Here is a 12,764-nt window from a genome sequence, read left to right as displayed (position 1 = left end):
TATTTAAAAACCAAAATAAAAAAATTTTATTTAATTTTTTTTAGAAATTATTTTGGTCAATCAGTCAAAAAATAGCGACCAACGTTGGTCGCTATTTTGGTCAAACAGTCAAAACTTAATTAGCTACCAAAAATAGCGACCAACGTTGGTCGCTTTTTGTAAATCTAGACTCAAAAACGGGTTTCCCCCTCCCATTCTCTTATTTTCTTCCTTAAAATTTTCCCAACTCTCTCTCAACACATTCCTCTCCCGTTCTCTATTTCCCTCACACAAATCAATCCCCCACCCCGCGCCACTACTGTGACCGCCGGAGCCACCGCCAGAGCCGCTGTTGCCCCTTTCTCTCCTTCTCCACCTAAAAAAAACCTAGGTTTGAATTATAACCTTGAATCCTTGTTATTTCTAGTTTTTGTTTCAATTATTTTAATATTGTAGTTTAAGGATATGAATTAGTGTTTCAATTCTTTGAACATAGTATTTTATTGAGGATTAGGGTTTAGGTCTTGTTTTAGTTAGCTTTGTGTATGAATTGAACTTTTAGGATATGAATTGAAATTTTAGGATATGAATTGAACCTTTAGGATATGAATTGAAATTTTTGTGTATGAATTGAACTTTTAGGATATGAATTGAGCCTTTAGGATATGAATTGAACCTTTAGGATATGAATTGGACTTTTAGTTTATGTATTGGAATTTTAGTTTATAAATTGAAATTTTGGGATATGATTTGAACTTTTGTGGATATGAATTGAAATTTAGGATATGAATTGAACCTTTAGGATATGAATTGGACTTTTAGTTTATGTATTGGAATTTTAGTTTATAAATTAAAATTTTAGGATATGAATTGAACTTTTGTGGATATGAATTGAAATTTTAGGATATGAATTGAACCTTTAGGATATTAATTGAATTTTTTGTGTATGAATTGAACTTTTAGGATATGAATTGAGCCTTTAAGATATGAATTGAGCCTTTAGGATATGAATTGAACCTTTAGAATATGAATTGGACTTTTAGGATATGAATTGAACCTTTAGAATATGAACTGAAATTTTTGGGTATGAATTGAACCTTTTGTTTATGTATTGGAATTTTAGTGGATATAAATTGAAATTTTAGGATATGAATTGAACTTTTGTGGATATGAATTGAAATTTAGGATATGAATTGAACCTTTGGGATATGAATTGGACTTTTAGTTTATGTATTGAAATTTTAGTTTATAAATTGAAATTTTAGGATATGAATTGAACTTTTGTGGATATGAATTGAAATTTTAGGATAAGAATTTGACTTTTAGTTTATGTATTGAAATTTTAGTTTATAAATTGAAATTTTAGGATATGAATTGAACTTTTGTGGATATGAATTGAAATTTTAGGATATGAATTGAACCTTTGGGATATGAATTGGACTTTTAATTTATGTATTGAAATTTTAGTTTATAAATTGAAATTTTAGGATATGAATTAAACTTTTGTGGATATGAATTGAAATTTTAGGATATGAATTGGACTTTTAGTTTATGTATTGAAATTTTAGTTTATAAATTAAAATTTTAGGATATGAATTGAACTTTTGTGGATATGAATTGAAATTTTAGGATATGAATTGAACCTTTAGAATATGAATTGAAATTTTTATATATGAATTGAACTTTTAAGATATGAATTGAGCCTTTAGGATATGAATTGAAGCTTTAGGATATGAATTGGACTTTTAGTTTATGTATTAGAATTTTAGTTTATAAATTGAAATTTTAGGATATGAATTGAAGTTTTGTGGATATGAATTGAAATTTAGGATATGAATTGAACCTTTAGTTTATGAATTGGAATTTTAATTTATAAATTGAAATTTTAGGATATGAATTGAAATTTTGTGGATATGAATTGAAATTTTAGGATATGAATTGAACTTTTGTGTATGAATTGAACCTTTATTTTATGTATTGGAATTTTAGTTTATAAATTAAAATTTTAGGATATGAATTGAACTTTTGTGGATATGAATTGAAATTTAGGATATGAATTGAACATTTAGTTTATGAATTGGAATTTTAATTTATAAATTGAAATTTTAGGATATGAATTGAAATTTTGTGGATATGAATTGAAATTTTAGGATATGAATTGAACTTTTGTGTATGAATTGAACCTTTATTTTATGTATTGGAATTTTAGTTTATAAATTGAACCTTTAGTTTATGAATTAGAATTTTAATTTATATATTGAAATTTTAGGATATGAATTGGACTTTTAGTTTATGTATTGAAATTTTAGTTTATATATTGAAATTTTAGGATATGAATTGAACTTTTGTGGATATGAATTGAAATTTTAGGATATGAATTGAACTTTTAGGATATGAATTGAAATTTTTGTGTATGAATTGAGCCTTTAGGATATGAATTGAATTTTTTGTGTATGAATTGAAATTTTTCTGTATGAATTGAACTTTTAGGATATGAATTGAGCCTTTAGGATATGAATTGAACCTTTAGGATATGAATTGGACTTTTAGTTTATGTATTGAAATTTTAGTTTATAAATTAGAATTTTAGGATATGAATTGAACTTCTGTGGATATGAATTGAAATGTTAGGATATGTATTGAACCTTTAGGATATGAATTGAAATTTTTGTGTATGAATTGAGCCTTTAGGATATGAATTGAATTTTTTGTGTATGAATTGAAATTTTTGTGTATGAATTGAACTTTTAGGATATGAATTGAGCCTTTAGGATATGAATTGGACTTTTAGTTTATGTATTGGAATTTTAGTTTATAAATTGAAATTTTAGGATATGAATTGAACCTTTAGGATATGAATTGGACTTTTAGGATTTGAATTGAACCTTTAGGATATGAATTGAAATTTTTGTGTATGAACTAAACTTTTAGGATATGAATTGAGCCTTTAGGATATGAATTGAACATTTAGGATATGAATTGGACTTTTAGTTTATGTATTGGAATTTTAGTTTATAAATTGAAATTTTAGGATATGAATTGAACTTTTGTGGATATGAATTGAAATTTTTGGATATGAATTGAACTTTCGAACGAGGATGCTGAAAGAACACTCCTTGAGTACTTTATATACTTTTAATAGAACCAGTTTTCGAATTGGCTTGTAATAAGCGTTAACTTAATTTTGTTAGCTTAATGTGTTAGTTCTATTGAACTTTATACTTTGTTGGTTTTAATGTTGTTGTTGTTGTTGTTGGTGGTGGTATTGTTGTTGTTGTTGCTTGTACTAGGGAATTTGGTATGCTGGCAGGTGGTGTAGCTGCCAAAACAGGCAGTTTCGGCCAAAATTATACCCAGAAAAGCGACCAACTTTGATCGTTTTTCTATTTAAAAAAAATATTTTCTATTCAATAGCGTTAACCCAGATTTCCTAAAAAGCGACCAACTTTGGTCGCAATTCTATTAAAAAAAAAATTCTAGAAAATAGCGACCAATTTTGGTCGCTTATGTTTAAAAAATAATTAGATTCATGGAATTAGCGGCCAATTTTGGTCGCTAATGTTTAAAAAAAATTAATATTTTTTTAAAAAAAGCGACCAATTTTGGTCGCTATTTTTTAGATTTTAAAATATAATATTTGGTTTACAGACCAAAGTTAGTCGCTATATTTTGATTAATAATAAATAAAAAACGTAATTTAAATATAGAGACCAATTTTGGTCGCTAAATTTCTATTATTAAAATAATAAAGCGACCAAAGTTGGTCGGTATATTGTTTATCCGGAATATTTGGTCCTTTTACCTTAGAGACCAAAGTTGGTCGCTAATTAGCGACCAACTTTGGTCTTTAAGGTAAAGGGACCAGCAAAATAGCGATCAAGCCAGTTTGGACGCTTTTTGGTCGCTTTTTGACATATAAGCGACCAACTTTGATCGCTTTTTTCCGGATTTCTAGTAGTAATATTAAGGAATAAGTTCAGATGGAAATAATATATAACACAAGTTACACGTAGTGGGAATCACACTTGTCTTTTCAATTGAAAACTGATCATAGAAAATCAGCCTAAATATTAAAGTTTCAGACCCATATATTTAAAATGTTTTTGAGGAGTTGTATGGACATAATGATGCTAGTTATTTTACTAAATGAGATACAAGGCTTTATTTGTTAACAACACATAAGTAGCACGAGCCAATTATTCTTGCTGGGCAAAATAATTTTTGGACTTTCATGTTTGTATAGGATAAAATCGGTTCACATTACATACTCAAATAACATAATGACATGTGAAATCGGGGACAGACAGAAGACAAAGTGAGTGGAAACCAAGACCAAGGACAGTAGCTTCGTTTGGCATCAGATAGATCCCGAAGGAAACATTGCTAATGAGGGCAAACGAATATTTGCCACCAAATGATATTTAATGAAGAATATTCTTCAGTAAAAAATACACAATTCATTACGGAGAATTTTGACATTCATATCTTGTCGCTACGCATTCATCAATGACCCATTATTGTCATTTAAGAGGAGCTTAATCCTACGATCTTGTTCCCTAGGTATTACTATAAATAGTGACTTCAACAGCCATTGTAAGAGAGGAAATTTCTAACAAACTTATGCTACACATTATCCCAAGCTAAATGATATTTTATTTTCTGTCTATCAATGTTCTTATTGCTGCCTCCGAAAGCCTGCTCCCGGAACCAAGCTGTCCGCTACACCTTATTTCGATTTCAACACTAAGTCTTGCATATTATTTAATTTGTTTATAATTTTGGGAATCGATTCGTTTGTCTATAAACCACGTTATAAATTCAATTGTACCGTTTTACGGGTAAACACATGTGTTTCTCAATATGCTTGACGATGGAAAACACAAATTAAATAGAAGAAAATGACTTTGCAAAGATCTTTTGTGTTTAATTCATAGTTATCTGTGATGCTTTAACTAATCCTAATAAAAATAGTCATAATGAAGTCCAAAACCAAATCTTCTGTTAGTTGCAAGGAAAGGGTGATTAGGGCATGTGAAGCCTTGCCCCACAAAACCTTCAAGATATGCACAAAGAGTTAATGGTCCATTTCTCTTAACTCATCAATTAACTAAACAAACTCATCATACATGGTTTTTTGAACGCCCCATGAGACATTAGAGATTCTAGTGAGATTAATTCCATGGGCTCTGAGATCCCAAAATATTTAAAACAATTGTTATTAATTGAAGATGCAATCTTTTAAGAAGTTGAGAACGAAAAGGCAACTTTAAACAAACTGATAAGCAATACATAACCGTGATGTACAATATAGAAACGTAATTGTGAATCTCTTACTCAGAACTACAAATGAGGTATGAATTGTACTGTCCAAGATAAAAAGGCTACAATGTTCAATTTTACAGGTTAAAGAGTGGCACTGGATTTCAACTACTACGTACTTGAGCTTCCTTAATTGGTATGATATGGCTACAATATGGTAGTCTCTCTTTATTTTTATTTTTATCTTTAATTTTTTTGGGAGGGGATTGCAACTTACATTTCTTGCTTTGAAAAAGCAAGTGTATAAATGTTGATGCTATTCATGGAACAAAACTTCAATTATTTATTTTGCTTAATCTGATCTGACCCCTTGTTTACTGGAGGAGCTCTGTGATATGCTGGTATTGTTGTTGGGAAGAACATTTGCCTGACCCCTTCTGCTTTTATAATGGGAAATATGATACTCGATGCAGCCTGCAAAAAGGGAATTCATGCCATACGAGTCACACTTTTGCACAAGGAAAAACGATGATGCAGGAAAGCAGGAATTTCAACTGGAACGAAGTGCAACATAGCACATGTACGAAGATTCAATGGAGGAGAAAGTTTGAAAATCATAGTTCAGGTACATACCGAGATTAATCTAGCTCCAATCCACAATCTCTTTGGGGAAGGAAATGGAACGAGTAAACGACCAACTCCATATATGGCCACAGCAAAGAAATGGAGTACCAAGCTCAGCGGGCTAGGATTAAGACCAGAGAGTAGAGCTACGGGTCCTGTTGAACAAGTACCTCCAAGACTCAAATAGTCGAAACATGCTTCTCGCATCTCCTTCCTCGCTTGATCAGGAGAAGCACAGAACACCTTGTACAGTGCTCCAGCCAAAGTATTTATTGTTGAAGCCACTGGCTGCAAACAGAGACCAATACAATAATGAGTGACAGGCTAATTAAGTCATAAAAAAGAAACAATTTTTTCAATCCAGTGTTTCAGTTCAATTTGTTTGTATTCTTTTCAACGGAAGAGCTATCAAATAGAGACGTATGTTTCAGAAATTAACCCCACTTCAAATAAAATATGATTTTCTGAGAAATTGGCAAAGCTATCAGGTAAAAGATTACTCATGCCACGTTAAAATGCAACTTTTCAGTTCATAAAACATGAATAAAGCAGTTAAAAGTAGAGAAAAGAATATGGATGTTTTAGCTAATGATAATTAAGCATATGTTCTTTCTCCTACACTTGATCAAGAAACTGAAATCAAATTTTCTTCTCAATAAGCCATAACACATATTACTACAAATCAGTCAAAACTGATAATAGAGTAAACCAGAGGACAGAGCCGGAGCTTTACCTTGCGCAAAGTATAAAAGGACTCCAGATATTTACATAGCTCATCTGCATCATTCAGGTCGTTCAATGGCTTAAGAAGATTCCTTAACACTGCAATATCTGAAAGCGCAACTGTCATTCCCCCACCAGTTAAAGGATGACGCATGTTGAAAGAATCACCAAGTAACAGAGCTCCAGGGGTAGGATACGGAGCAGCTGGCATGCTCCTATTTGGCATAGTTCTAATATGCCCCTTATCAATTGCAGTTATAAAAGCATCATGTAGCTCAGGTGGGACCTGAATAAATCAATAGATCAGTAACAGAAGCATGTCGGGAGGTATAAAAAATGTATCTTCAGAAACAGGAAGTTATATATGAGGTAGAAAAAAAAATCTAGGACTTAATAACCGGCAGTATATATTCTGATGTTTTAAACGATTAGTACTATGTAAGGAAACTATAGCTACCTGGGGAGCCACCATAGTCTTCAAATAATTTGCCATATCACCATTAGCAAGAGAAGGAAGCTTTTGACCAGGTACATCGACCAAGCAGCGGATTTCTGTGCTACTAATAGGATAAAATAAGATGGGCGAAGGATCTGCCAGAATAACATGCCCATGGTTTGGGTATGGAAGTTGATTGTTCTCCAGTTCCAATACCAAACCAACAAAGCAAGATGGGATATCAACCTGCAAATGTCAATAGGTAATCACACTTACAATGATTCCAAGATCTAAATATGTCAAACTCAGCCCAACTCACATATATCACCAGGCATATGAAGGCACAATTTTTTGCTTGACCTGATGCATGCATATGACATCAAAGAAAGCAATCAAGCGACGCGTTTAATGGTTCTAAGTTCACCTTAGGGTTGCAAAGAGAGCGTCGCAAGTTTGAAAAGCACCCATCACAAACTACTGTAAGAGGAGCATGTGCTTTAAGTTCTTGACCAGCCTTCGTTTTGTACTGGATACCCTTAACGGATCCATTTTCTTCAATCAGGGATGTTACAGTGCCTTGCTCCAATCGTACACTGTACATAATTTAACAAAGAGCAGCCAGCTGATAATTTGCGACTTTGTTAAGGAGAAGGATAATTACATAAACAAGACTGCATCCATTACTAAAAGTATGAAACATCTCAAGCAGATCAATACAATAAATAGACTACATAGGGAAAGCTTACTTGGGAAAAGTAGCTGCTTTTTCTCTCATCTTTTGTATGAAACGCCCATTGTGGAAGCTTCTCCCAGCCACATCAGAATGGAAATTTTCCAAGGGATAGGAAACATTTGTGCTTTTCCCATCCTTGAAAAGAGCATATCCAACCACCCGCTGGGCATCAATATCCTCAACACAATCTGCAGCCCAATGGAAAACGTTAGGAGTGCACTACCAAAAACAATTACGCAAACTTAGACTGGAAACTGAAATATTTGTCCATAATTCAGTTAAAAGTAGAACTTAATTCATAGTTTATAGTAAAATCTAGTATTGCGCCTACCAGCTCTATCACAGAACAATCAATTGTAAGCTCTTTGTTTTACTTTTTTTTTTTCCTCTTACCTTCAAGGCCCAACTCAATCAATTTAAGATAACCTCCAGGCTGTAGCAACTCGCCAACAATCCGATCGGGCTCTGTCAAATCCCTTTCAATGACAAGAACTCTTCGCCCTTCCTGCAACAGTTGCCAAAAGGATAAAAAGTTTAGGGGTTTGGGGAGGATCAGGGCAATTGGTAAAAGCTCAAAAGATTTAACAAAAAAAAAAAAAAAAACAAGTTGAAGGATCAAATGCCAAAATTTCCATGACAGCTAGAGACTCATAGTTTTTTACCCCGGACCATTAAAATATCACACTTACCATCATGATATGAAAATTAACAGCACCATTATGTTGGATTAAAGATAATAAACAACTCCCTCTTCCGAAAGTTTAGCATATTTCCCTTCCCAAGATACAAACTAAGTTAATCTCACATCGTAGAAGTCTGCTTGCACCATTTTGATATGAGTGGAATTGCAACTTATAGTACTTTTCCTATGGTTTCTGGTCAGCTGGCTTTTAATTTCAAAACAAAAATGAATTAATCGAGTCCAATTTTGCTCTGAAATTTAGTCCAATTAACTCTTGATAAGCAAAAGTGCCAGACTATATTAGGATGGAAGGACTAGTTTATACGCATACAAGTAATTTAAATTCAAAAGACCTTCTTCAAAAGAGCTAAAAGTTACTCTTTACTAGAACTATTAATGAATCTGCATATGCAAAAACAAATTTTCCTTCATCCCTCTTTCTAGACCCACAATATCACCTCACCAATAAGATAATTTCCTTTTCTTTTTTCCTTTTTTTTAATGACGGTAGTGTCGGCAAGTTTGTACCCACCTAGACTATTCCACCAAGTAGCTGTTCGTTCTTGCTTTCTCAGAAATGACGAATTAATCTTCTCTTAGTTAGAAAAAAAGGTTTTTTTTTCTATAACTAATATGTTAGGAAAAGGAACTTGGAAATTAAAAAATGAAAACAGTAAATAGAAAACAGACAATAAGAGAAATTAGGAATAGACCTTGGCAAGGGTATGAGCAAGAGCAGCACCAGCAACCCCAGCTCCAACAATGATGATATCAGCATCGGACCCTTTTTCCAATTTGCATTCACCATTGGTTAAATTGCTAGAAATTACATTTTGGGTGTCACATTTTTGGCTGGTTTTAGGGTCTTTTTTCTTGTAATAGGGGCCGGTTCTTAATCTTGGTCGCAAAATATAAAGAAGAAGGAACCCCAATAGAGAAACAAAGAAAGTGGGGACAATATATTTATCCATCATGAAATTCACCATTTTCTCGTTGGTAGAGATGAATTGGAGCTGTGTATTACGCAAATATTTGGAAAAAGAGATCAAGGCTAATTTTTTCTTTTTACTTGAAGCAGAGGGCTGAGATAATTGTGGGGGTGTTTGGTTTGTAGACACACGAAAATTGTGTTTGGAGAAGACGAGGGAGAAAGGTGGATTGTTGGGGATATTTATAAGTAGCATTTAAATCGGAAGCGCAGATCCAATTGGAACGTTTAGTTTTGAGTGGAAATAGGGAGAACAACAAAGCAAGTAGAGACAATATTGAAGTCTGGTAGGACTAACACCGTTAAAGTTCGTTGGTGGAAAAGTAACTAAGGTAGGACTTGAGTGAATAAAAGACTATGCATATTTTATACGTGAAAATTCTATTGCCAACTCCATCTTTTTATTATATCAATAAGCATTCATCTAGCTAACTTCAGAAGGGTAAAAGGCAAATTTATCCCTCTATTTTACTAAATTATTTACGTTTATTCCTAATTTTACTATCGATCCAAATACGTCTCTGTCATAAAAAAATAGATAAAAATAACTCTAACGGTTGTCCACTGTGGCAAGGGACCCCCTCAATAAAAAATATCACGTAATTAAATAATCCACATAATTAACTCTAAATCTCTATTCTATTTATTTTACTTCTTTTTTACTTTTTATTTTCCCTTCCATCTGATCCCTTTCCCTCCACCAATTATATTATCCTCATCTTTTCCACCACGAAATGCCCCAATAAATTCCTTCGTCTGTACCAAATCTCTCCACGAAGGGTTTTGTGTGTAAGTCCAAAAATAAGAAAATTTGTATACGGTCAAATTCGAGTTTTCCCTTTTTGTATGACTGATCGAGACTGGAGCGCGATAAGCCAAGGTTCAACCGAGTATTATATCAAACTATGATGCAAAGTTAGGTTGCCGAGCATGTGGCCCTGAGACCGATTAAGACTGAGATCGACCAAGATCGAAACCGAACAAGATAGAGATTGGGGGAAACTTATCAAGTCGAATAACGAAAAGACGAAATATCCGCAATCGGGCGAGGATCACGGTGTAAATTCCGGCACGTATCAAGAAAAGGCGGATTGATTAGCCAATCATGGGATTTCTTTCTTCATATAGAATTGTACTTAGAGTAGGACTTGTGAGGACGTGATTTTTGCCCGACTAAAATACTCCTACAAAATTCACAAATAGATTTTTCTTAATTATTTTTAACTTTCATAGAATATTTAGGAATTTCTTGTTAATTGTTGCATTTAGTTGCCATATTTAAGATTATAAGAAAATACCACAAAAATGTCAAAAAATATTCATGCATTGCATTTTATGTTTTTATTTGCATTTTTTAAGATTTAAGTTGTGTATTAGTAAAAATCTCAAAAATACCATGGTCATTTGATCCTTAGCTTTTAATTTTAAATCATTAATTTCCTTTCATTAGTGCTAAATTAGTTGTTAAGAATAAATTTGATTTAGGAATTAATTTAGGTTCTTAATTAATTTGATTAGGGTTTTTAATTAAAAAGGAAAAAAACAAAAAAAAAAAGAATTAAGGTTATGATGAGTTTTGTAAATTTTGGGCCAAAGATAATTTCAATGGGCCAAATTCGCCCCAAATCTTGCCCAACCTAGTTAGCCTACCTAGTCCAATTTCCCTCCCCCCCCTTACCAAACGATCCCGTTTCACCAAAATAAATTCCATCCGTTGATCACCTTAGATCTAACGGCTGGGAACTAAAATACCAAATCCCTTATAAGTGTCTGAACAGACTCCCCCTCCCCAAACCCTAGAGTCAGACCGATCTTTATTATCTTTTTCATCGCCACCGTCCGCCACCCGCCGAAAATCTCCCCACGGCAGCGGCGACACCCTAAACTACCCCAAATTGATACCAAATAATCTCCAACACCCCATAATCATCATTCTACCAACAATTTCCCCAAAATCCTCACCCATCTTCTCCAATTTCGGATCTAAGAAGTCACAAAACCTAAAATCCACCACTATTTCGAGTCTCCCCCGATTCTGGGTAATTTGAGGTTCATACCAGCACTAATCAATTACCCTCGTTGAGAGATTAGCGTTTGGAGTCATGATTGATTTTATTGCAAACCACTAGAATCCGGTCAATCACCCACCGACCCACCTGAACTCTAATCCTTTCTTCATCATCTTGCATTCGATTCTCCAGCAGAGCTATGGTCATTATCATTACATGCAGCCATTGTTTCTGCCTTACAAGCTTGAATAAGTGCTCTTGTGACGATATCAACCACTCCTCGAATTGTTTGAATCCAGTCGAGTTGTCGTCAATAGGTAATCCGTTCTTCCATTCTTGTATGGTTGTTTTGCTTAGTTGGATTTTCTGTTAGATTTTTTTTTGTTTTACATATTATAGTTTAGCTTTAGGTTAATTAAGGCACTGTTTTAGCTTAGTTTCAATTATACTTAGTTGAATTTGCTAAATTGTCATTTGAATTGCTTGTTTAATGATGCATCGGCAGTTAACTGATAATGTGTTCCTTAATATATTTAACATGTTTAGATTAGTTAGGATTTTGAAATTCAGTTATTCTATGTTAGGATAATAGTCCAGGTGCATAAAATTGGTCAGAATTCGAATTTTGTTTTGCCTTGTTGTGAATTTTAGTCCCTTTAAGTTTCTTATGATAGCTGTTTGTAATTAACAAAAGCTTAAGGGATCAAAGGGATTTGAAAAATCAGGGAATCAAATTAGATTGTTTAGAGAAGTTTCTAGAAGGGACTAGAGTGCATTAAAAAATCAGAGTTTAGATTAGATTGGGGTTAAAAGGGTAATTTCCAGAAGCTAAAGGGTAGGGAATAAAAAGAACTATCTAGAAACAGGGACAACTATCCATTTTCAGTTGTAAAAGATGTTTTTTTCCTGAAATTTAGGGGTGGCCTGCTGAGAATTATTCCCTCATTTTTTGGAGCACATGACAAATTTTATTCCCTATATATAGGACTTCTTATCTTCTCAAAAACACACTTAAAATCACCTGCATATTCCCTCAAAAGAAACAGAATTCACTTGGGATTTTTCCACTTTTCTGCTCTCATACTGATTTCTTCTCCAAAAGACAGTCTGAAATTCCATTTTAATACAAAATGAAGATTTAGGATCCATCTTAATCTCCTGCTTGCTTTCCTATATTACTGGGATTTTCTGGATTTCTGGGTTTAAGGTTTTAAGGTTGTTGTCTATTGCTTTCTGCTAATGTTTTCTTGCTACTGCTTTCTTCCGAGTTTTCAGAGACTTATTTTCTTCTTTTCTTTCTTTGATGTTGTTAAGGTATGCGCTGACAACTT

At 33.1% G+C, this 12,764-nt stretch overlaps 1 protein-coding gene across 1 annotated transcript; it reads right to left on the bottom strand.

Annotated features, from left to right (window-relative positions):
- Nucleotides 1-5,244: 5,244 nt before the first annotated feature.
- LOC104232898 (squalene epoxidase 3-like) lies at nucleotides 5,245-9,657 on the bottom strand. The gene is made up of 8 exons (XM_009786184.2): nucleotides 9,150-9,657; nucleotides 8,148-8,259; nucleotides 7,768-7,942; nucleotides 7,446-7,614; nucleotides 7,043-7,267; nucleotides 6,596-6,871; nucleotides 5,872-6,150; nucleotides 5,245-5,712 (listed from the first exon to the last, which is right to left on the bottom strand). The coding sequence occupies exons 1-8, from the start codon at nucleotides 9,618-9,620 to the stop codon at nucleotides 5,578-5,580; spliced, it is 1,842 nt and encodes a 613-aa protein (XP_009784486.1). The 5' UTR covers nucleotides 9,621-9,657; the 3' UTR covers nucleotides 5,245-5,577.
- Nucleotides 9,658-12,764: the final 3,107 nt, after the last annotated feature.

Source organism: Nicotiana sylvestris, chromosome 2 (assembly GCF_000393655.2).
Source record: "Nicotiana sylvestris chromosome 2, ASM39365v2, whole genome shotgun sequence".
Lineage (NCBI taxonomy): Eukaryota > Viridiplantae > Streptophyta > Magnoliopsida > Solanales > Solanaceae > Nicotiana > Nicotiana sylvestris.
This window is presented reverse-complemented; position numbering and strand designations above follow the sequence as displayed.

Bases quoted from the DNA above. Each gene is read 5' to 3' on its own strand.
- LOC104232898 (XM_009786184.2), bottom strand. From the start codon at position 9,620: ATGCTACTTATAAATATCCCCAACAATCCACCTTTCTCCCTCGTCTTC. The intron at 7,268-7,445 runs GTGAACTTAGAA...TGACATTTGCAG, and splicing joins GCTCTCTTTGCAACCCTAAG to GTTGATATCCCATCTTGCTT. The intron at 5,713-5,871 runs GTATGTACCTGA...CCCTTTTTGCAG, and splicing joins TTGGAGCTAGATTAATCTCG to GCTGCATCGAGTATCATATT.